Genomic DNA, 25,180 nt, shown 5'->3' with positions numbered 1-25,180 from the left:
GATTCTGGACCCGATTATTCTGGGGCAATGTGGACAAGGGAATGTAGTGGTGGTGGGTTTGGGTTGGGCCTGCTTGATGGATGCTCTCTCCTTTCTTAGTCTGCGCTTGTCTTGTGCAGCATGGCGGAGGTCGTCATTATATTGCGCGGCACCCTCACGGACAAGGTTTCTCCACATCGTTCTGTCTGTTGCCTTGATTTCCCAAGACTTAAGGTCTATGCGACACTTTGTCAGGTTTGCCTTGATGTTATCCTTAAATCTCTTCTTTTGACCTCCCGGGGCCCGTTTCCCTTCAACAAGCTGTGAATAAAGAACTTGTTTTGGGAGGCGAGAGTCAGGCATGCGGACTACATGGCCAGTCCATCTAAGTTGGTTTTGGGCAATCGTGGCAGTGATGGTGGGCAAGCCAGCCTCCTCCAGGACGCTGGTGTTGGTGCGTCGGTCCTCCCAGCTGATCCTGAGGATTTTTCTGACACATCTATGATGGTAGGTCTCGAGTGCCTTTAAGTGCCTGCTGTAGGTGGTCCAGGCTTCTGACCCATACAGAAGGGTGGGGAGCACGACTGCTTTGTAGACCAGGATTTTGGTCTTTGCTTGGAGGTCACGGTTCTCGAAGACTCGCTTCCTCAGCCTTGAGAAGGCCCCACTGGCACAGCTGAGGCGGTGGTGAATTTCATCGTCAATGACAGCTTTAGATGACAGGAGGCTCCCGAGATATTGGAAGTGGTCCACATTTTCCAGTCGGATTTTGTCAATTGAGAGGTTTGGGGGCAGGACAGGCGCACTACTGTTTGGTGGTGATTGGTGGAGGATTTGGGTTTTCTTTATATTGATGGCAAGACCAAGCTGTTTGTATGCCTTCGCAAAAGCAGACAGAGTGCACTGTAGGTCCTCTTCTGAGAGGGCTACGAGGGCAATATCGTCTGCATACTGCAGCTCCATGATGGATATGGTGGTGGTTTGACCTTTAGCCCTGAAACGGTTGATTTTGATGAGTTGACCGTCGGTTCTGTACATTATTTTGACTCCCTGGGGCAGATGTATGTTTGTGAGATGGAGGATAGCAGCAACAAAGATGGAAAATAGTGTTGGAGCGATGACACATCCCTGTTTTACACCTGTGTCTACCCTAAAGGGTTCCGTTTCATCTCCACTGCCACTGAGCACTGTGGCTGACATGTTATCATGCAGTAGTCTCAGTACCCGGATGTATTTGTCTGGGCAGCCAATCTTGGACAGAACCAGCCAAAGGGCCTGACGGTTAACCGAGTCGAAGGCTTTGGTGAGGTCTATGAAGGCCATGTATAATGATTGGTTTTGTTCCCGGCATTTTTCTTGCAGTTGTCGTGCGATGAAAATCATGTCTGTGGTGCCTCTGCTTGGGCGAAATCCACTCTGAGACTCAGGAAGCACGCTTTCTGACAGGGGGGTGAGTCTGTTGGCCAAAACCCGAGCGAGGGCTTTCCCTATGGTGGACAGGAGAGAGATGCCACGGTAATTCCCACAGTCTGCCTTGTCTCCTTTCTTAAATATGGAGACAATTAGGGTATCTCTGAGCTGTGCAGGGATTTCCTCTTCTTCCCATATTTTGAGAAGCAGGACATGGATGTGCTTGGTAAGATCGGGTCCGCCTTTCTTCAGGACCTCTGCTGGAATGCCGTCGGGCCCAGCAGCCTTGTTGTTCCTCATCTTCCCAATGGCATCCTGCAGCTCATCCAAGGTAGGTGGTTCTCCCATGCTTTCATCTGTGGGTTGTTGTGGGAGTTGGTCAAGAGCCTCCATCTCAGGTATAGTGTCCCTGTTTAAGAGGTCCTCATAGTGTTCTTTCCACCTGTTTGAAATTGCGTCCTTGTCCTTCAGCAGCAGCAGACCATCCTTTGAGCGAAGGGGGGTTAGGCAGCGGTGGCTGGGACCATACACCACTCTTGTGGCATCGAAGAAGCCTCTCGTGTCTCCAGAGTCAGCAAGCTGCTCGATCTCCAGAGCCTTCTTTGTCCACCACTGGTTCTTCAGTTTCCTAACCTGTGTTTGGACAGCTGCCTTCGCTTTGGCGTGGGCTACTCTTTTCACTTTGCAGTGGATGTCGTTTTGCCAAGTGATGATAGCTTGCCGCTTGTTGTCAATTAGTTGCTGGATCTCAGTGTCGTTCTCATCAAACCAGTCTTGATGTCTCCGATTTTTGAGACCAAAGATATTTTTGCAGGATTTCATTATAGCAGTCGAAAGTGTGCTCCAGTGTGTTTCCGTATCCTCTGGGTACTGTTTGGGCAACGCTGTGCTAAAGGCCTCCTGCAGCTGTTGTTGGTAGGTGGTGTCACTCAACAGCTCGATGTTAATTCTTGGCCGGCACTGTCTTTTCTGCATCCGTCTTTTCCGCATTAAGCGGATGGACATGATGGAGCGAATGAGGCGGTGGTCGGTCCAGCAGTCGTCTGCACTGGTCATTGCTCTGGTGTTTAGGACGTCGCAACGGTCTTTAGAGCGGACAATGACATAGTCAATGAGATGCGACAGTTTGGAGCGAGGGTGCATCCATGATGTTTTGAACTTGGTTTTCTGACGGAAATGTGTGTTGGTGATGACCAGGTTGTGCTCCGAGCACTTAGTTAGCAGTAGTGTGCCATTAGAGTTTGTATTTCCGACCCCTTCTCTCCCCAGCGTACCCCTCCATAGGTGGTGGTTTCGTCCCACTCTGGCGTTGAAGTCTCCGAGCAGGATTAACTTGTCCTCCTTGGGGACTTCAGATAGAACTTTGTCCAGGTCAGCATAAAAGGCCTCCTTAACTTCATCCTGTGAATCAAGGGTTGGTGCATAGGCACTAACGACCGTGGCCATATGACTGCTAGCAAGCATAAGGCGTAAGGTCATTAGGCGCTCGTTGATGCCCACAGGGAGTTCATGGAGGTGGTTGATGAGGCAGTTCTTAATAGCAAAACCCACACCGTGGATTCGTGGCTCATTTGCAGGCTTTCCTTTCCAGAAGAAAGTATATCCGCCTTTTTCTTCCTTCAGCTGCCCTTCGTCAGCCAGTCGGGTCTCGGAGAGTGCTGCGATGTCGATCTGGAACTTCCTTAGCTCTCTGGAGATGATGGCAGTTCGCCTTTCAGGTCGATCGCTGGCTTGGTTGTCCGTGAGGGTTCGCACGTTCCAGGCGCCAATGTGTAGTTTTTGTTTTCTTTGTTTCTGACCGCGTGGTGGTGATCCCTCTGGATGCGGTATTCCAGACAGGATATTGCGAGGCAGGCTATTTTTAGGGTACCTTTTCTAACCCCCTCCCCTACTGGGGTGAGCAGAGTGGATCCTGAATAGGGCTGCTCAGTCATGGGTGCAGCTGCCGAGAAGCTCTTCTGCCTCAGTCCATGAGCTTAACGACTGAATCTAACACCCACCGCCTGTGTGCCAGGTTGTGGCTAGGGACTGCCAGACTTCACTGTCCTGCCCCCGTTACCACTTCCCGGTCGCCAAAGGACTTTGAAGTATCCGGGATGTAAAATGGATGGGTTCCCATTCGGGAGGACGCCTGCGCGTGACGTCTTTTAGCGTGGGGAGACTGATGCGCCTGCAGCCACCACACGGTCCTTGGCAGAGAGGGGCCTTGATCCAGTGGCATGGATCCATGACGACTAGAGACCACTCTCCGTTGCAGCCTTCATCCGCCTTCAGTGCCGTTGTGACATGCAGTGTCATCCTCCGCCACTTCCACCGTTGAGGTCTTATATCTATTTAACCCATAAATGGGGCAGTGGTTGGCGGACGCCAGGGCGTGTCCACACACTGGTGGGCCTGCACGCCTCGCCTCTGGGGCCCACTGCTGCTCCGAGATCCCCTACAGTTTAGCCTGTGTCCGCAAAGACGCAGTTTACCGTGTGTGGCCACGAGGAGGCACCCAAGGGGTCTTGGTGGTGGAGAGGCTTTGTACCAGCAGGAGGAGACTTACGCACTCGGCTCCTCTTTTCACCCACCCAGGGGCTAGCTGGCGGCGATAGCTGTAAGCAGAGAGTAGCAAGCAGGGGCAGCATGCAGCATGCACTAACTACAAGCACTTCTGCCACAAATCTAACGCACTGACGCATCACACGCACCCTGTGCGCGAGCACTCACACACATGATGATACACACAGCACGTCATGCGTGTTATTACAACTACAGTACATACACTGTCTGGCTAGCTGTGTACAAACAAAACATGAAATACTACTTTACAGATACTGTAATATGATTGTTCATGTTTGTCACTCAGTACAGATTGGTGTCCTATCACATTGTGTTGTGCATTACAAACTCAAACATGTTGATGTAGAAGCTAGCTTATCTCTTGCCGTAGTTAACCCTTACGGCTAATACCGTAGCATGTCGATGTGTTAGTACGCCACAATAACTCTTACAATAACAATGTTGCTACAGCTTGGTTATTATACAGGTTACAGGACGTACAAAACCCAAAAGCAGTGAAGTTGTCATGTTGTGTAAATAAATGATAAAATGATAAATGGGTTATACTTGTATAGCGCTTTTCTACCTTCAAGGTACTCAAAGCGCTTTGACAGTATTTCCACATTCACCCATTCACACACACATTCACACACTGATGGCGGGAGCTGCCATGCAAGGCGCTAACCAGCAGCCATCAGGAGCAAGGGTGAAGTGTCTTGCCCAAAGACACAACGGACGTGACTAGGATGGTAGAAGGTTCGGATTGAACCCCAGTAACCAGCAACCCTCCGATTGCTGGCCCGGCCACTCTACCAACTTCGCCACAAATGGTAAATAAAAACAGAATACAATGATTTGCAAATCCTTTTCAACTTACAGTATATTCAATTGAATAGACTGCAAAGACAAGATATTTAATGTTCGAACTGGAAATGTTATTTTTTGCAAATATTAGCTCATTTGGAATTTGATGCCTGCAACATGTTTCAAAAAAGCTGGCACAAGTGGCAAAAAAGACTGAGAAAGTTGAGGAATGCTCATCAAACAACATCCCACAGGTGAACAGGCTAATTGGGAACAGGTGGGTGCCATGATTGGGTATAAAAGCAGCTTCCATGAAATGCTCAGTCATTCACAAACAAGGATGGGGCGAGAGTCTTTGTCAACAAATGCGTGAACAAATTGTTTAAGAACAATATTTCTCAACCAGCTATTGCAAGGAATTTAGGGATTTCACCATCTACGGCCTGGAATATCATCAAAAGCATACTTGCCAACCCTCCCGGTTTTACCGGGAGACTCCCGGTATTCAGCGCCTCTCCCGATAACCTCCCGGCAGATATTTTCTCCCGACAAACTCCCGGTATTCAGCCGGAGCTAGAGGCCACGCCCCCTCCAGCTCAATGCGGACCTGAGTGGGGACAGCCTGTTCTCACGTCCGCTTTCCCACAATATAAACAGCTTGCCTGCCCAATGACGTCATAACATCTACGTCTTTTAGAGAGTAGAGTGCACAACTGCACATACAACAAGGAGACGAAGCAGAAGAACGAGGAAGTTACAGACATGGCGACGCCGTCGACGAGCAAGATGAAGAAATACGCTTGCAAGTTACAAAACGAATGGAAACAAGAATTTCAGTTCATCCAGGACAGTTAGAAGGGGAAGGGGTATGTATGTTGCCTGTACATTTTGTAGAACAGACTTCTCCATTGAACACAGTGGCCGAAATGATATACTCAGTCATGAACGGAGAAGTTAAACAGGACAATACTGCCATTTACTGGATAGCCTCCGGAACACTGAAATTCAAGTATTTATTTTATTTACATGTATAATAAAATATATATATATATATATATATATATATATATATATATATATATATATAGCTACAATTCACTGAAAGTCAAGTATTTCATACATATATATATATATATATGAAATACTTGAGTTGGTGAATTCTAGCTGTAAATATACTGCCCTATTAACCACGCCCTTAACCACGTCCCCCCCCAACCACGCCCCCGCCCCAGCCCTGACCACCCCCCACCTCCCGGTATCGGAGGTCTCAAGGTTGGCAAGTATGATCAAAAGGTTCAGAGAATCTGGAGAAATCACTGCACGTAAGTGGCAAGGCCGAAAACCAACATTGAATGCCTGTGACCTTCGATCCCTCAGGCATCAAAAACTGACATCAGTGTGTAAATGATATCACAACATGGACTCAGGAACACTTCAGAAAACCACTGTCAGTAATTACAGTTGGTTGCTACATCTGTAAGTGCAAGTTAAAACTCTACTATGCAAAGCCAAAGCCATTTATCAACAACACCCAGAAACGCTTCGCTGGGCCCGAGCTCATCTAAGATGGACTGATGCAAAGTGGAAAAGTGTTCTGTGGTCTGACGAGTCCACATTTCAAATTCTTTTTGGAAACTGTGGACGTGGTGGTGTCCTCCGGACCAAAGAGGAAAAGAACCATCCGGATTGTTCTAGGCGCAAAGTTGAGAAGCCAGCATCTGTGATGGTATGGGGGTGTATGAGTGCCCAAGGCATGGGTGACTTACACGTCTGTGAAGGCACCATTAATACTGAAAGGTGGTACGTAAAGGTTTTCGAGCAACATATGTTGCCATCCAAACAACGTTATCATGGACGCCCCTGCTTATTTCAGCAAGACAATGCCAAGCCACGTGTTACAACTGTCACGACTGGGTTCTTGGGTCTTGTTTCTCCAGAGGGCAACGGAAAGTTGGCGCGACCCAGACGTGAGTTTGAATACATGATTTATTATTTTAACACTAATAAACTACAAAAAAAGGAAGCAAACAAAAGGCGCGCACAAAGGCGGAAATACAAACTTGACTATGAAACAAAAGGCATGCACGTGGGCACAAAAACTATGAACAATAAAACAAAAACACTAACTGTGGCATAAATGAACAAAACTTACTTGGTAAAGAACTGTGACAAGACATGGAGCAGAGTGATGAAATAGTGTGAGGACGCCAGGACGAACAACAGAAACAGACAAATTTAAATTGTGACGTGATCAGTGAAAACAGGTGCGTGACTCGAAACGTGAAACAGGTGCGTGACAAGACAGGTGAAAACTAATGGGTGACCATGGAAACCAAACCAAACAAGGAAGTGCAACCAGGAACTAAAAAGAGTCCAAAAAACAAACACATGACCAAAACAAAAACATGAACAGACATGACGCATGACCAAAACAAAAACATGAACAGACATGACAGAACCCCTCCCTTACGGACAGATCCCAGATGTCCAAAAAACAGGATCAAGAGTCATGGGAGGGCGGGAGGGGGACATGGCGGTGGGTCGCCAGGCCAAGTGGCCCCGAATCCACCGAGGCATAGTCATGTGGCGGCGGCGAGTGGAACGCCGCCGCCACAGGCGAGGTGGGCGACCCGGGAAGGGCCACATGCGTGGCCGACGAAGCGCTGGGCGCACTTGGCGTGGCGGACGACCAGGTAGTGGCCACAACCAGACAAGGAGGCAGGCGCGTCGCCGTCATTGCAGGCGTGGAAGCCGCAGATGACGCAGGTGCGGGTGCAGCAGACGAAGCAGGCGGCGAAGCTTGGCGTGGCACTTCGGGCGGTGAAGCTTGGTCTTGGCCGCTTGGAGGGTCTTGGCTGCTTGGAGGTTCTTGGTGAGGGTCTGGGTCTTGGTCTTGGCGAGGGTCTTGGACTTGGTGTGGTTGGTCTTGGTCTTGGACTTGGTGTTGGTCTTGGCAGTCTTGGTCTTGGTCTTGGCAGTCTTGGTCTTGGTCTTGGCAGTCTTGGTCTTTGGGTGGTGTGTCTTGGGGTGGTGTGTCTTGGACTTGGCGTGGTGTGTCTTGGACTTGGCGTGGTGTGTCTTGGACTTGGCGTGAGGGGTCTTGGACTTGGCGTGAGGGGTCTTGGACTTGGCGTGGGGGGTCTTGGTCTTGGCTTGAGGGGTCTTGGACTTGGCTTGAGGGGTCTTGGACTTGGTCTTGGCTTGAGGGGTCTTGGACTTGGTCTTGGCTTGAGGGGTCTTGGCGTCGTGGAGCTGCGACTGGCGGCACTTGGCGTCGTGGAGCTGCGACTGGCGGCACTTGGCGTCGTGGAGCTGTGACTGGCGGCACTTGGCGGCGTGGAGCTGCGATTGGCGGCGTGGAGCTGCGACTGGCGGCACTTGGCAGTGTGGAGCAGGTAGCGTAACTTGGCGTGGAGCTGCGACAGGTGTCTGGCGTGGAGCAGGTACTGGTGGCGCTTGGCGTGGTGGATCTTGGCGTGGAGCTGGGCGTGGAGCAGGTGGAGGTGGCCTAGCTGGAGGCTGTGGCTTGGCATGGCGAAAGACTGGTGGTGGGGGCCGTGCTGGTGGCTGTGGCTTGGCAGGTCAAAAGACAGGTGGTGGTGGCCGAGCTGGAGGCTGTGGCTTGGCATGGCGATGCTGAACCACCCCACCTGAACATTTCCCAGCCCTAGCCCCCCCCCTCAAGGAGCGGATCCCAGACGCGCTCCCCGCGGTCTGGAACCGTCTTTTGGGGTGGGTGGAGGGAGGTCAGGAGGGGGGTTAAATCCTCCCCTCTAAATTGTCCAAAATGTCTTTCCTTCCCCCCCACCTGGGCTTTTGTGGGTGGATAAAAAGAAAAATTTTGTGACGGGGGCGGGGTTTGAGTCTTGGGGGGCGGGGCATGAAAACTGGGTGACTGTGATTGACAGGATCTAATTTGTAAAAACATGTCCTGATCATGTCTTATCATGTCTTTAAAGTCTTTTGCTGGAGGTGAGTGATCACAAAAAAAAGAGTTCAGAGAAAAAAAATCTTGAGCTGTGATGTCATCAGGGTGACGCCGGGCTGCCTGCTGCTTGCTTCCGCCCGGAGGGGGAGGGGCTTGTGGGAGCGGCGTGTCCTGCCGGCTTGCGGAAGTCTTCCCTCGTCCTTGGCGACGCTTCCGGGGCGGGAACGACGCGCCGATCGGCACCAGCTTGCCTCCATTCCCCCACATCATCCCCCTGCGCTCCCTGGGGGAAAAGCGCAGCGTCTCAGTCTCCATCGCGCGGAGGACCTCCCACGCTGCCTCGTCAAAACTGTCCAACTTTCGTTTGGAGAAACTGTTATGCTGGCGTCCTACTGTCACGACTGGGTTCTTGGCGCGCACAAAGGCGGAAATACAAACTTGACTATGAAACAAAAGGCATGCACGTGGGCACAAAAACTATGAACAATAAAACAAAAACACTAACTGTGGCATAAATGAACAAAACTTACTTGGTAAAGAACTGTGACAAGACATGGAGCAGAGTGATGAAATAGTGTGAGGACGCCAGGACGAACAACAGAAACAGACAGATTTAAATAGTGACGTGATCAGTGAAAACAGGTGCGTGACTCGAAACGTGAAACAGGTGCGTGACAGGTGAAAACTAATGGGTGACCATGGAAACCAAACCAAACAAGGAAGTGCAACCAGGAACTAAAAAGAGTCCAAAAAACAAACACATGACCAAAACAAAAACATGAACAGACATGACGCATGACCAAAACAAAAACATGAACAGACATGACAACAACAGCGTGGCTTCATAGTAAAAGAGTGCGGGTACTAGACTGGCCTGCCTGTAGTCCAGACCTGTCTCCCATTGAAAATGTGTGGTGCATTATGAAGCCTAAAATACCACAACGGGGACCCCGGGCTGTTGAACAACTTAAGCTGTACATCAAGCAAGAATGGGAAAGAATTCCACTTCAAAAATGTGTCGCCTCAGTTCCCAAACCTTTACTGAGTGTTGTTAAAAGGAAAGACCATGTAACACAGTGGTAAAAATGCCCTGTGACAACTTTTTTGTAATGTGTTGCTGCCATTAAATTCTAAAAGATTTCTCAGTGTGAACATTAAATATCTTGTCTTTGCAGTCTATTCAATTGAATATAAGTTGAAAAAGATTTGCAAATCATTGTATTTTGTTTTTATTTACCATTTGCACAACTTGACAACTTCACTGGTTTTGAGTTTTGTAAATGAAGTATTGTTGATGGTTTTTTTAATGTATTTTTAAAGTGATTTAGGGGTAAAATTGATTGCTAACATTAGCTGAAATGCAAAAAAAACTCAAATCCTTTTGCCCTCTCATCATGATTGTGAACGATAGACAACATTCCCCCAAAAAAGTGCAGTTCCCCTTTAAGCTGAAATGGTATTTCCAGACCAGCTGCAGCACTTTTTTTTTAGCTCCTGGTTGAAGGCCTTAATCATCAAGGAAGATAATTGTGGCCCCGCAGCAACATTTAATGGCTTCGCTTTGTTCCGTGACCTCCTCCACCACAAAGTTTAGTCAACAACAAATTATTGTTTTCTTGAACAAACCTCCTGGCTGGACGCATTGTTGTGTCAGCCGCATGTTGCTATTACAGGACACTCCATTCTTCTTCTTCTTTATTGCAATTTCACAAGCTGTTTTTGGGGTGCCAGCCATGATGGAGCGTGCTGCTATGAGTGGATTCAGGCTGAGCTCAGCATGAGTGAAATGCACGGATCTTTTTCATGTGTTCCTGTGAACGATGCTAGAATGTACAGACTAAACACCGGCTCAAACACTTGGCGGGGAAACAATCACTCAAAGACAGTCAAAGCGGACTGGGCAATGTTGTCATTTTAGTTGCCAAAGAAGCAAGTATGCCCGATGCTTGAACGGTGTATTTGTGCCTCCGAGGTGTCGTAGGACCGATCGTCTGTGGTGTTATGAATGACATCTTCTTGGAGGACTTGGTCTTCACAGGTCTTAGATGTCCTACATGCGTTGGGTCTCTGTTTAGTTGAACTTAACTGTGCTATTTTTGTTTAAAAAAGTTAAAGTACCAATGATTGTCACACACACAAGGTGTGGTGAAATTTGTCCTCTGCATTTTACCCATCCCCTTGTTCACCCCCTGGGAGGTAAGGGGAGCAGTGGGCAGCAGCGGTGGCCGCGCCCGGGAATCATTTTTTGGTTGTTTTTTAACCCCCAATTCCAACTTTTGTTGACAACATTGAATCAGTAAACCGCCAGCGTAGCGTTCTCCTCTGCTTGTTGATGTGCGCCCATGATAAAAATGTTTGTCGCTGCAATAACCACAAGTTACCTCAGTATTAAATTTAAAAGTTGAAAGTTTTATTTTGAAGCAAAATTGGCTGCGTCTCATCACGATCACAGATTGCGTGTTGTAGGGTTGTACGATATACCGGTACTAGTTTAGTACCGCGATACTAATGAATCATATTCGGTATTCTACCGCCTCTAAAAAGTACAGGGCCACCACCGCCCTTCTTTTTTTAATGGGCATGAAGGTGCGTCGTTTCGTCGTGACATTGCCGGTTTTACGAGCAGAGGAGCATGTTCAGCAGCGCACACACACAGAGTACTTACAAGCAGACACAGTGTGCAGACAGATTAGGGAGAACGACCTAAAAACTGACGATAAAGGTGAAGTTAACACTGAAACCCCCTCAGGAAGAGGTGCTTTAAGACATGGCTAGCAGCTAACGTCCATCCGCAGTCGGCAGTGTTTTAGCTACTTCTAATTTACTAATCCTGGCCTCCATGGTGACAAATAAAGTGAGTTTCTTACATGTAACCTTATCACTGGAGGACGAGGAATAGCTAAACATGCTTCACGACACGCTGTAGCTCACCGGCGTCACAATGTAAACAAACGTCATGGGTGGATCTACACCTAACATCCACTGTAATGATATCAAGTACAGGCACGTATCTAGTCGATACTACTATGATTACGTCGATATTTTTTGGCATCACGACATCTTCTTTCGTTTTTTATGTTTATAAACTCAGGAAATATGTCCCTGGACACATGAGGACTTTGAATATGACCAATGTATGATCCTGTAACTACTTGATATCGGATCGATACCCAAATTTGTGGTATCATCCAAAACTAATGTCAAGTATCAAACAACAGATGAATAAGTGATTATTACATTTTAACAGAACATGTTGCTACCGAAAATAACCAGATACTAACAGTAAATGAACAAGTAGATTAATATTCCATTTTTACAGTTTGTCCCTCATAATGCTGACAAAATAATAGAATGATAAATGACACAATATGTTACTGCATACGTCAGCAGACTAATTAGACTAGTTTGTTTACTTACTACTAAAACACAAGTTGTCTAGTATGTTCCCTATTTTATTTAAGGACTAAATTGCAATAATAAACATATGTTTAATGTACCTTAAGATTTTTTGTTCAAATAAAGCCAATAATGAAATTTTTGTGGTCCCCTTTATTTAGAAAAGTATCGAAATACATTTTGGTACCGGTACTTAAATATTGGATTGAAACAACACTAATGCGTGCCTTAACCCGAATGTGATTAGTCTTCACTCATAAATAACAATGCGATATTATTCTTTAATTATTAAACTTACGTTAACTTTTAGCCCTAATTTTAATGCATGAAAAATGTTTTCTGAATATCATGAATATTGCGATTATGATAGTAATATTTGTGTAGGCGCTCCCTCCTGTCCTAGCAGCATAAGGCCTCGTACCTAAATGAAGTTTTATTGTGTTTCTTTTGGCGTGTGTGTGCACTCGCACCAGGCCCATAGGGGCCTTCCCTGCTGGCCCCCAGCCATAACTGTCAGTGGGGGGAACGTCAAAAGGTACTACGAATACCGTTTGTCCCTAAAATGAAGGTGCATTATACGTAATAAGTGATTACACAACTTAGCAGATAACATGTGTGCAAAAGTCTTTTTTTTTTCTCCTCTGGACAAAAGTGTAAAAGTTGTGTAAATGTGTGCCATGACAGAGTGTGCTAAGAAGTGCTGGTTCTGCTGAAGCTATCTGTGCAGCCTCCAAAGTAAACGCCAGTGACATGGAGGATTAACCTCTGGGTTATTTTCATCCTTCTGTCAACAATCATTGCTCTGCGCATGTGACCAAACCAACATGAAACCCTAATAAGTGGAATAAGAGCACAGACCTATGCCAAGGTTGCATCATTTGGATCACAAGCAGTTTTACTAGAAGCCGTGATTAAAAAGGTCACCTTAATTCATCGCAAATGCTCCGCTACACCCTGGCTTTCAGTCCTCCTTACTCGCTATACTTATGTCATTTTTTGTTTTTTTAATTTGGAATACAATTACACTTTTTTTTGTTGTTGTTGTGTGCAGAACTTTGAGGAAAAAAATTTATGTATTCCCTTTTGTAACATACAAAACCCAAAACCAGTGAGGTTGGCACGTTGTGTAAATGGTAAATAAAAACAGAATACAATGATTTGCTAATCCTTTTCAACCTATATTCAATTGAGTAGACTGCAAAGACAAGATATTTCATGTTCACACTGAGAAACGTATTTTTTTTTGCAAATAATCATGAACTTAGAATTTAATTGCAGCAACACATTGCAAAAAAGTTGTCACAGGGGCATTTTTACCACTGTGTTACATGGCCTTTCCTTTTAACAACACTCAGTAAAGGTTTGGGAACTGAGGAGACACATTTTTGAAGTGGAATTCTTTCCCATTCTTGCTTGATGTACAGCTTAAGTTGTTCAACAGTCCGGGGTCTCCGTTGTGGTATTTTAGGCTTCATAATGCACCACACACTTTCAATGGGAGACAGGTCTGGACTACAGGCAGGCCAGTCTATTACCCGCACTCTTTTACTATGAAGCCACGTTGATGTAACACGTGGCTTGGCATTGTCTTGCTGAAATAAGCAGGGGCGTCCATGATAACGTTGCTTGGATGGCAACATATGTTGCTCCAAAACCTGTATGTACCTTTCAGCATTAATGGCGCCTTCACAGATGTGTAAGTCACCCATGCCTTGGGCACTAATACACCCCCATGCCATCACAGATGCTGGCTTTTCAACTTTTCGCCTATAACAATCCGGATGGTTCTTTTCCTCTTTGGTCCGGAGAACACGACGTCCACAGTTCCCAAAAAAAAAGTGAAACGTGGACTCGTCAGACCACACAAGACTTTTCCACTTTGCATCAGTTCATCTTAGATGAACTCGGGCCCAGCAAAGCGTTTCTGGGTGTTGTTGATAAATGGGTTTGGCTTTGCATAGTAGAGTTTTAACTTGCACTTACAGATGTAGCGACCAACTGTAGCTACTGACAGCGGTTTTCTGAAGTGTTCCTGAGCCCATGTGGTGATATCCTTTACACACTGATGTCGCTTTTTGATGTAGTATTGCCTGAGGGATCGAAGGTCACAGGCATTCAATGTTGGTTTTCTGCCTTGCCCCTTATGTGCAGTGATTTCTCCAGATTCTCTGAATACGGACTGTAGATGGTCAAATCCCTAAATTTCTTGCAATAGCTTGTTGAGAAATGGTGTTCTTAAAGAATTTGCTCACACGTTTGTTGACAAAGTGGTGACCCTCGCCCCATCCTTGTTTGTGAATGACTGAGCATTTCATGGAAGCTGCTTTTTACCCAATCATGGCACCCACCTGTTCCCAATTAGCCTGTTCACCTGTGGGATGTTCCAAATAAGTGTTTGATGAGCATTCCTCAACTTTCTCAGTATTTTTTGCCACTTGCGCCAGCTTTTTGAAACATGTTGCAGGCATCAAATTCCAAATGAGCTAATATTTGCAAAAAATAACACAGTTTACCAGTTTTAACATTAAATATCTTGTCTTTGCAGTCAATTGAATATACACTATATTGCCAAAAGTATTTGGCCACCTGCCTTTACTCACATATGAACTTGAAGTGCCATCCCATGGAATTGTCCAACATGTTTTGGTATCCTGGAGCATTCAAAGTTCCTTTCACTGGAACTAAGGGGCCAAGCCCAACTCCTGAAAAACAACCTCACACCATAATTCCTCCTCCATCAAATTTCACACTCGGCACAATGCAGTCTGAAATGTAGCGTTCTCCTGGCAACCTCCAAACCCAGACTGGTCCATCAGATTGCCAGATGGAAAAGCGTGATTCATCACTCCAGAGAAGGTGTCTCCACTGCTCTAGAGTCCAGTGGCGACGTGCTTTACACCACTGCATCCCACGCTTTGAATTGGACTTGGTGATGTATGGCTTAGATGCAGCTGCTCGGCCATGGAAACCCATTCCATGACGCTCTCTGCGTACTGTACGTGGGCTAATTGGAAGGTCACATGAAGTTTGGAGCTCTGTAGCAATCTGCACAATGCGCTTCAGCATCCGCTGACCCCTCTCTGTCAGTTTACGTGGCCTACCACTTCCTGGCTGACTTGCTGTTGTTCCCAAACTCTTCACTTTTCTTATAATAAAGTTGATTTTGGAATATTTAGGAGCAAGGACATTTCCCGACTGGATTTGTTGCACAGGTAGCATCCTATGACAGTTCCACGCTGGGAATGACTGAAAGCGGCTCAGTCTTTCACAAATGTTGGTAGAAACAGTCTCAATGCCGAAGTGATTGATTTTATACACCTGACCAAGTGATTAGGGCATCTGATTATCATTATTTGGATGGGTGGCCGAATATGTTTGGCAATATAGTGTAAGTTGAAAAGGATTTGCAAATCATTGTATTTTGTTTTTTATTTACCTTTTTACACAATGTGACAACTTCACTGGTTTGGGGGTTTGTACATCTCGTCAACAAAGTCACTTGTGCCAGTGAAGAATGTCAGAATGCAAAGTCTGTTAAGGCTCTTTGTCCTGCGCTCAAACTGTGTGTAGTCTACCACTTTCATCTGGAGTGGGGATGCCCCGCCTCCTTTCACCACCAGCTTTCACCAAAAAATAACTGCTCCAAAAATAATATTCATTCATTGTTGTGCTTACCAATGACTAAAAGAAAACACACACGTTTTTTTCCAAAACACTGTTTATTGTTAGTTTGGCTAGCGCTAACAGTCTAATGCTACGTGTGCAACAGAGTAAAACATACAATCAATGTACGCAGCTCAAACTCCTCCTTCTTTATCTTATGGCGGGTCGCAACCACCGCTATTGGCAGCTCGAGCTAGCTAGTAGCTGGCTACTCGTGTCGCGACGTCAGAAAAGTAGTTCCTTGGTGTTAGCTCTGTCCATATACCTTGGTTAAGGTCACAGTGTTGTTGGTGGTATTGTGTTTTTTTTACAGCACTGAATATGCAAAATGGATCATACCCCCATTTCCTGCATTGTGAGCCGCCACGTACTAGCCGTTTTTCCCGATTTAGAATGCACAGAAAAGGGACGGACTCTTACATAAGAGTTGCGACTGATGGGGAAGAAGAAGTGAAGTTGTCCTTTCGGTCTAGGTTTTTGGATCAATTGGTTCCCACTTTGACCTTTGTTTGTTTGTCTTGCACAGGGTCTGGTCTACACCATCACGGATGTGGAGGAGGTCCACCTCTGGATGGTGAAGCACTTCAGTGAACATCCATTATTTGCGCGGGTCCCCCACGAAGTGCTGGTAACTTCTTAATCCTCTCTCTTGAACCTTTGGGTGTGTAACATACAATTAGAAATAACATCCAACAAAAACTCTAAAGCGGGGTTTCTCAAACTGTAGTACGCAGGCTCCATCTAGTGGTATACCAAAGAATCACTCAAATATTTCAACACAGTGGTGATGTCACACGGGCCGTAAATATTCTCGTTTTTAATGAATACTTAGGTCTACTACGCCACTGTACTTTAATCTGGTCATTATGGTGGTACTTGATGAATACATTGCCGGCAGTAAGTCGGACACGTTTCCAGTGAGAGTTGGACTCCGCCAAGGCTGCCCTTTGTCACCGATTCTGTTCATAACTTTTATGGACAGAATTTCTAGGCGCAGTCAAGGCGTTGAGGGGATCTGGTTTGGTGGCTGCAGGATTAGGTCTCTGCTTTTTGCAGATGATGTGGTCCTGATGGCTTCATCTGGCCAGGATCTTCAGCTCTCGCTGGATCGGTTCGCAGCTGAGTGTGAAGCGACTGGGATGAGAATCAGCACCTCCAAGTCCGAATCCATGGTTCTCGCCCGGAAAAGGGTGGAGTGCCATCTCCGGGTTGCGGAGGAGACCCTGCCCCAAGTGGAGGAGTTCAAGTACCTCAGAGTCTTGTTCACGAGTGAGGGAAGAGTGGATCGTGAGATCGACAGGCGGATCGGTGCGGCGTCTTCAGTAATGCGGACGCTCTTATCGATCCGTTGTGGTGAAGAAGGAGCTGAGCCGGAAGGCAAAGCTCTCAATTTACCGGTCGATCTACGTTCCCATCCTCACCTATGGTCATGAGCTTTGGGTTATGACCGAAAGGACAAGATCACGGGTACAAGCGGCCAAAATGAGTTTCCTCCGCCGGGTTGCGGGGCTCTCCCTTAGAGATAGGGTGAGAAGCTCTGCCAACCGGGGGGAGCTCAAAGTAAAGCCGCTGCTCCTCCACATCGAGAGGAGCCAGATGAGGTGGTTCGGGCATCTGGTCAGGATGCCACCCGAACGCCTCCCTAGGGAGGTGTTTAGGGCACGTCCGACCGGTAGGAGGCCACGGGGAAGACCCAGGACACGTTGGGAAGACTAGGTCTCCCGGCTGGCCTGGGAACGCCTCGGGATCCCCCGGGAGGAGCTGGACGAAGTGGCTGGGGAGAGGGAAGTCTGGGCTTCCCTGCTTAAGCTGCTGCCCCCGCGACCCGACCTCGGATAAGCGGAAGAAGATGGATGGATGGATGGATTGATGAATACTTAGGCCTACTACACTACTGTATTTTAATGTTGTCATTATGGTGGTACTTGATGAATACTTAGGCCTACTACACTACTGTCCTTTAATGTTGTCATTATGGTGGTACTTGATGAATACTTAGGCCTACTACACTACTGTACTTTAATGTTGTCATGGTGGTACTTGATGAATACTTAGGTCTACACTACGGTACTTTGATGTCATTATGGTGGTACTTGATGAATACTTAGGTCTACTACACTACTGTATTTTAATGTTGTCATTATGGTGGTACTTGATGAATACTTTGGCCTACTACACTACTGTATTTTAATGTTGTCATTATGGTGGTACTTTATGAATACTTAGGCCTACTACACTACGGTACTTTGATGTCATTATGGTGGTACTTGATGAATAATTAGGTCTACTACACTACTGTACTTTAATGTTGGTCATTATGGTGGTACTTCATGAATACTTAGGTCTACTACACTAATGTACTTCAATGTTGGTCATTATGGTGGTACTTCATGAATACTTAGGTCTACTACACTACTGTACTTTGATGTCATTATGGTGGTACTTGATGAATACTTAGGTCTACTACACTACTGTACTTTAATGTTGTCATTATGGTGGTACTTGATGAATACTTAGGTCTACTACACTACGGTACTTTGATGTCATGGTGGTACTTGATGAATACTTAGGTCTACTACACTACTGTACTTTAATGTTGGTCATTATGGTGGTACTTATATATATATATATATATATATATATATATATGGGATTTATATACATATAAAACATAAGGAAGTAATGGCTCAAAAATCTTTTTTAATTGTTTTTATAAACAATACAGCAAGCTTAAATGTCAACGTACACACACACACACACAAGTCTCTTTGGCGCACTTTAAAATGTTAACCACCATGTTGCTTCAATAAAAAACAAAAAAAGGAAAATAATCTTCCCTTGTGTCCGTGAATATTCCTGGCATCGTTGAATACTCTAGGACAGGGCTCACCAACGCGGTGCCCGCGGGCACCAGGTAGCCCGTAAGGACCAGATGAGTTGCCCGCTGGCCTGTTCTAAAAATAGCTCAAATAGCAGCACTTACCATTGAGCTGCCTCTATTTTTTAAATTGTATTTATTTACTAGCAAGCTGGTCTCGCTTTGCTCGACATTTTTAATTCTATGAGAGACAAAACTCAAATAGAATTTGAAAATCCAAGAAAATATTTTAAAGACTTGGTCTTCACTAACTGACAAAGAAACAGATAACAGATTTGGTGTCCAGTTCAAAGTGTGACATGATTTATTTAAAAATTTGAGAGTTGACTTTTGTATTTTACATGAGTTATTATTTGTACAAACATGGTGCAAAGTAATGCATGATTTGTTAAAAAAATTTCTTGGCTAGCTAGTTAAAATGGGATATTGTGATTTCACAAGACTGTCTTAGAAGTGATCATTTGAAAATGTTCAATTTGAAAAATGTGCACTTAGAGAAAATATCAAAATAAAGTGTTGCATATTGATATTTATCTGTTTCTATATATATTTATTGTGAGAAATCATTAAGATGATCAGTGTTTCCACAAAGATAAATATCATTAATTATTAATAATAACATAAAGTTAAAGGTAAATTGAGCAAATTGGCTATTTCTGGCAATTTATTTAAGTGTGTATCAAACTGGTAGCCCTTCGCATTAATCAGTACCCAAGAAGTAGCTCTTGGTTTCAAAAAGGTTGGGGACCCCTGCTCTAGGAGTTTCGGAGTGATAAATGAGCAGTGGCGTCATGTAGTCACCGCTAGCGTTAGCATAAATGAGCAGTGTGAGGCCATCCTTCACCGGCTTATGTCCCGGTAGTGCCTTCACCTTCGCTGTAAAAGAAGGTCCGCCGTGACATCTCCTCGGTCTCATCACAACTAAAGACTTGCTGCAGAACAAAGCCCCCTTGGTCGATAGCATTCATGAAATCTGTGCTTGATAACTCCTCTGCGCTAGCTTTGTCGGAGTTAGCAGCCTCGCCACGCCGCTCTATGCTGTGACTAAGCTGTGTCCTCTTTGTAAACTTTTCCAACCACCCACGGCTCACCTTAAATTGTTCTTTCGTGCCATATAAATGGCGAGCTTTTTCGCAAACGATAGGATCAAAAATGCCATGACCCGCTAGCTGCTTCTTATCCACATGTGCTACAGCTTTTCAACCTGCTCTTGCACTTTTTCTTTGTCCTTGCACAGATATTTAACCCCTTAGACAAAGTCAGCAACCATATAAACTTCCTTTTGGATAATGGGTGCAATTGTGGACGTGTTTCTTGAAGCGAAGTGAAGGTGCCCCAAGTTGAAGCTAACTGGCCAAAACTTTAAGTCAGAGCAGTTGCCTAGCACAGTGTTTTTCAACCACTGTGCCGCGGCTCACTAGTGTGCCGTGAGATACAGTCTGGTGTGCCGTGAGAGATTATGTAATTTCACTTTATTGGGTTAACAATAATTTTTGCAAACCAGTAATTATAATCCACAAATGTGCCGTTGTTGAGTGTCGGTGCTGTCTAGAGCTTGGCAGAGTAACCGTGTAATACCCTTCCATATCAGTAGGTGGCAGCAGGTAGATAATTGCTTTGTAGATGTCGGGAACGTGGTTTGTCGTGATCACAATATGCGGGAGGCAGCATGTAAGTAAAAAGGTATCTAACACTTAAACCAAAAATAAACAAAAGGTGAGTGCCCCTAAGAAAAGGCATTGAAGCTTAGGGAAGGCTATGCAAAACGAAAGTAAAACTGAACTGGCTGCAAAGTAAACAAAAACAGAATGCTGGACGACAGCAAAGACTTACAGCGTGTGGAGCAGACGGTGTCCACAAAGTACATCCGTATATGACATGACAATCAACAATGTCCTCACTAAGAAGGATTACGTCCGCACAACTTAAATAGTCTTGATTGCGAAAACAAAGCAGGTGCGGGGAGTAGCGTTCAAGAAAGACATGAAACTGCTACAGGAAAATACCAACAAATGAGGAAAAGCCACCAAAATAGGAGCGCAAGACAAGAACTAAAACACTACATACATGAAAACAGCAACAAACTCAAAAAAATGGGACCCATTACCTCCCTGCTTGGCACTCAGCATCAAGGGTTGGAATTGGGGGTTAAATCACCAAAATGATTCCCGGGCGCGGCACCGCTGCTGCCCACTGCTCCCCTCACCTCCCAGAGGGTGAACAAGGGGATGGGTCAAATGCAGAGGACACATTTCACCACACCTAGTGTGTGTGACAATCATTGGTACTTTAACTTTAACTTTAACTTAAAATAAGTCAGGGCGTGATGTGACAGGTGGTGTCTGTACACCTACTTTGAGACAAGAGCTATAGTGATGCATGCTTGGTTATGGTTTGATTTATATCCAACAATTACGAGAACGACTTTTTATTGTCAATATCGGCTACTGAGTTTAATTTTTTTATGTTTTCTGCTGGTGGTGTGCCTCTGGATTTTTTTCAATTAAAAAAATGTGCTTTGGCTCAGAAAGGTTGTAAAACACTGGCCTCGGAACATGAAGCCACACAGCGTTACTGTGAGACTTTGGACACATTTAAAGTGTTTCTGATCACGCAAAGTGATCTCTGAGCGACACAGATCTGCTCCAATAATTGTGAAAATAAGCAAGTCAGAAGTGACTGTCGAGGCTCTTGGAAATGGCCACGGCCGCGTAAACAGGATGTAAACAGGATGTGATGGGAGGGGGCCCCCGCTATTCAACAATTCTGATTGGGCAACATGTCTATCACTCTTAATGCCGGTGCATTTTCATCCGTTTTCTTTTAATCACACTAATTAAACCTCGATACTGTTTGGATGTCGATTAATCGTGCAGCCCTAATGCAAAGGTTTGTTAACCGTAAATGGAGGTTCCACTTGTAACACTTGTGGTGAAACAAACAAGTACTGTTCACCCACACTCTGCAATCATTTAGTAAGAATGTTCATTTATGGATATCAATCATGAAGTTATGTTACTAGATTACAGAAATGCTCCAAAAGATATATTTTACAGACTGAAAGATACAGGAAAGTACACTTTATCTCATGTTTACATCTCATTGTGCAACATGTGAATGTTTCAAGGGGAACTAAATGTGATGTCTGAAAGATTCAGGACAAAATACTATTTCATCGCTCAAAGTGGGCCGAATGCCCTCTGTTAGAAAGTCATCTCGTTGAAATGACTACTGTCATTTCATTGCTGACATTGTTGTGATGTCAGCGGTGCACGTCTGATGTTGCACAGGCGCACCACTGAATGCTCAGCCAGTTGGAGCGTTTGCTCACACGCATTAGGGGGAACATTGGTGGAGATGTTTGCCACGACGCATCAGCATGTCATTTTTATGGACACTCTGGAAGTCAAACAGTGAGCAAAACATGAAAAATATACATTTTATTATTATCTTTTCGTGTTTTTACAAATGTCACAAGCAAGTTAGAGTCACCTGTGCTTTTAGATCAATTTAAAAAATCACGTTTTTTAACAGAATCACAAGTGGTGTAGATTAAATTCGCAACACTAGTCCCTCCTGCTTCATCTTCTTATTCTCTGGTAGAGCAGGTGCGTATAAGGTGTGTTAAGAAGCAAAGTTAGGATGCCATCTGCTGTCTGAAGTAGGAACAACAAGCTGCATTCACACACTGTTGCATTTATAAAAGGCAAATGTCTTTGTGGCGGTCCAAATGTCGTTGTGGCGGTCCAAATGTCGTTGTGGCGGCCCCAATGTCCTTGTGGCGGTCCCAATGTCGTGTTGGTGGTCCCCACGTCCTTGTGGCTGTCCCCACGTCCTTGTGGCTGTCCCCACGTCCTTGTGGCTGTCCCCACGTCGTTGTGGCTGTCCCCACGTCGTTGTGACGGTCCGAATGTCGTTGTGGCGGTCTAAATGTCGTTGTGGCGGTCCGAATGTCGTTGTGGCGGTCTAAATGTCGTTGTGGCAGTCCAAATGTATGTGTGGTGTTTCAAATGTCTCTGTGGCGATCCAAATGTCGTCGTGGCGGTCCAAATGTCTTTGTGGCGGTCCAAATGTATGTGTGGGGGTCCAAATGTCATCGTGGCGGTCCAAATGTATGTGTGGTGGTCCAAATGTATGTGTGGTGGTCCAAATGTCATTGTGGCAGTCGAAATGTCTTTGTGGCGATCCAAATGTTTTTGTGGCGGGTCCATATGTGTGTGTGTCTGTCTAAATGTATGTGTGGTGGTCCAAATGTATGTGTGGTGGTCCAAATGTTGTTGTGGCGGTCCAAATGTCGTTGTGGCAGTCAAAATGTCTTTGTGGCGCTCCAAAATGTCTTTGTGGCGATCCAAATGTCTTTGTGGCGGGTCCAAATGTGTGTGTGTCTGTCCAAATGAATGTGTGGCGGTCCAAATTTCTTTGTGGCAGTCCAAATGCATGTGTGGTTGTCCAAATGTATGTGTGGCGGTCCAAATTTATGTGTGGCAGTCCAAATGTATGTGTGGCAGTCCAAATGTATGCGTGGCGGTCCAAACGTCTGTGTGGCGGTCCAAACGTCTGTGTGGCGGTCCAAACGTCTGTGTGGCGGTCTAAATGTATGTGTGGCGGTCCAAATTTATGTGTGGCAGTCCAAATGTCTTTGTGGCGGTCCAAATTTATGCGTGGCGGTCCAAATGTCGTTGCGGCGGTCCAAATGTCGTTGCGGCGGTCCAAATGTCGTTGCGGCGGTCCAAATGTCCTTGCGGCGGTCCCAATGTCGTTGCGGCGGTCCCAATGTCTCTGTGGCGGTCCAAATGTCTCTGTGGCGGTCCAAATGTATGTGTGGCGGTTCAAATGGCTTTGTGGCGATCCAAATGTATGTGTGGCGGTCCAAATGTCTATGTGGTGGTCCAAATGTCTGTGTGGTGGTCCAAATGTCTGTGTGGCGATCCAAATTTCTTTGTGGCAGTCCAAATGCATGTGTGGTTGTCCAAATGTATGTGTAGCAGTTCAAATGTATGTGTGGCGGTCCAAATGTATGTGTGGGAGTCCAAATGTATGCGTGGCGGTCCAAACGTCTGTGTGGCGGTCCAAACGTCTGTGTGGCGGTCTAAATGTATGTGTGGCGGTCTAAATGTATGTGTGGCGGTCCAAATTTATGTGTGGCAGTCCAAATGTCTTTGTGGCGGTCCAAATTTATGCGTGGCGGTCCAAATGTCGTTGCGGCGGTCCAAATGTCGTTGCGGCGGTCCAAATGTCGTTGCGGCGGTCCCAATGTCGTTGCGGCGGTCCCAATGTCTCTGTGGCGGTCCAAATGTCTCTGTGGCGGTCCAAATGTATGTGTGGCGGTTCAAATGGCTTTGTGGCGATCCAAATGTATGTGTGGCGGTCCAAATGTCTATGTGGTGGTCCAAATGTCTGTGTGGTGGTCCAAATGTCTGTGTGGCGATCCAAATGTCTCTGTGGCGATCCAAATGTCTCTGTGGCGGGTGGCAGCAAATAGATGAATGCATGAGAAGCACTGAAATGTGTCTTTGTGTTTGTGCAGGCTGATGATGTCATCACATCACGTCTGGGCAGCTGCACAGAGGAGGGGAAAAAAGTGCAGAGAAACGGAGGACAGAATTTTCTGGCAGTTTTCCGGCGGATTGAAGATCCAACATCAGACTGAAAACATTAAAAAGACTTTGAAGTGTTAAACTGCACAGAAAGGTGACAATCTTCACACACTTAATCCATCATGGCCGCTTTTTGTCACCTTTTTTATATTTTGTTTTACTTCTTTGGATTCAAATACTTCAGTTGATTGAACAATAAAAAGAGCAGCTTATTCAAAAAGAGTTCTTGAGTGAGAAGCATGTGGAAAAAGAATATTCTTTATAGTAAAACTTGTCCATTCTTCCTCTTTTCTTGTACTTTGAATCTTTTTTATTGGATCCAAGCTGCAGGCAGGTTTGTCATTCTGACTGTAATGATCTAGTGGAGCACACAGCGCCTCGGGAATAGATGATCTTTGACGTGCTCTCTGTCCACCTTCAATGTCTTGGTGGTCATTGTGATGTCAGAAGTGTGATGAAGAACAATACCTCATTTAGTACTTCACTACATCCTAAAGTATTCACAGTACATACACTAAGTATTCACAGTATATCCTAAAGTATTCACAGTACATCCACTAAGTATTCACAGTACATCCACTAAGTATTCACAGTACTTTCACTCAGTATTCACAGTACATCCTAAACATCCATTGTTGTCCTTGATCTTCTACATTCTTGATCTTCTACCTTCTTGATCTTCTACCTTCTTGATCTTCTACCTTCTTGATCTTCTACATTCTTGATCTTCTACATTCTTGATCTTTTACATTCTTGATCTTCTACCTTCTTGATGTTCTACCTTCTTGATCTTCTACCTTCTTGATCTTCGTCCTTGATCCTCTACATTTTTGATCTTCTACTTGATTGATCTTCTACATTCTTGATCTTTTACATTCTTGATCTTCTACCTTCTTGATGTTCTACCTTTTTGATCTTCTACCTTCTTGATCTTTGTCCTTCTTGATCCTCTACATTTTTGATCTTCTACTTGATTGATCT

The 25,180-nt window shown here is 45.4% G+C and overlaps 1 protein-coding gene across 1 annotated transcript in view; it reads left to right on the top strand.

Moving 5' to 3' along the window:
- Positions 1–24,440, top strand: part of mettl1 (methyltransferase 1, tRNA methylguanosine) — a 57,606-nt gene extending 33,166 nt beyond the window's left edge. The window contains exons 5-6 of the mRNA XM_062028198.1: positions 16,251–16,352; positions 24,130–24,440. Coding sequence (XP_061884182.1) covers positions 16,251–16,352; positions 24,130–24,252 — 225 coding nt within the window. The 3' untranslated portion in view covers positions 24,253–24,440. The remainder of the gene's footprint in view (positions 1–16,250; positions 16,353–24,129) is intronic.
- The last annotated feature ends 740 nt before the right edge of the window (positions 24,441–25,180 follow it).

Source organism: Entelurus aequoreus, linkage group LG01, assembly GCF_033978785.1.
Source record: "Entelurus aequoreus isolate RoL-2023_Sb linkage group LG01, RoL_Eaeq_v1.1, whole genome shotgun sequence".
NCBI classification, from domain to species: domain Eukaryota; kingdom Metazoa; phylum Chordata; class Actinopteri; order Syngnathiformes; family Syngnathidae; genus Entelurus; species Entelurus aequoreus.
Note: the sequence above shows the minus strand (reverse complement) of the source record. Positions and strands in the feature narration are given on the sequence as shown.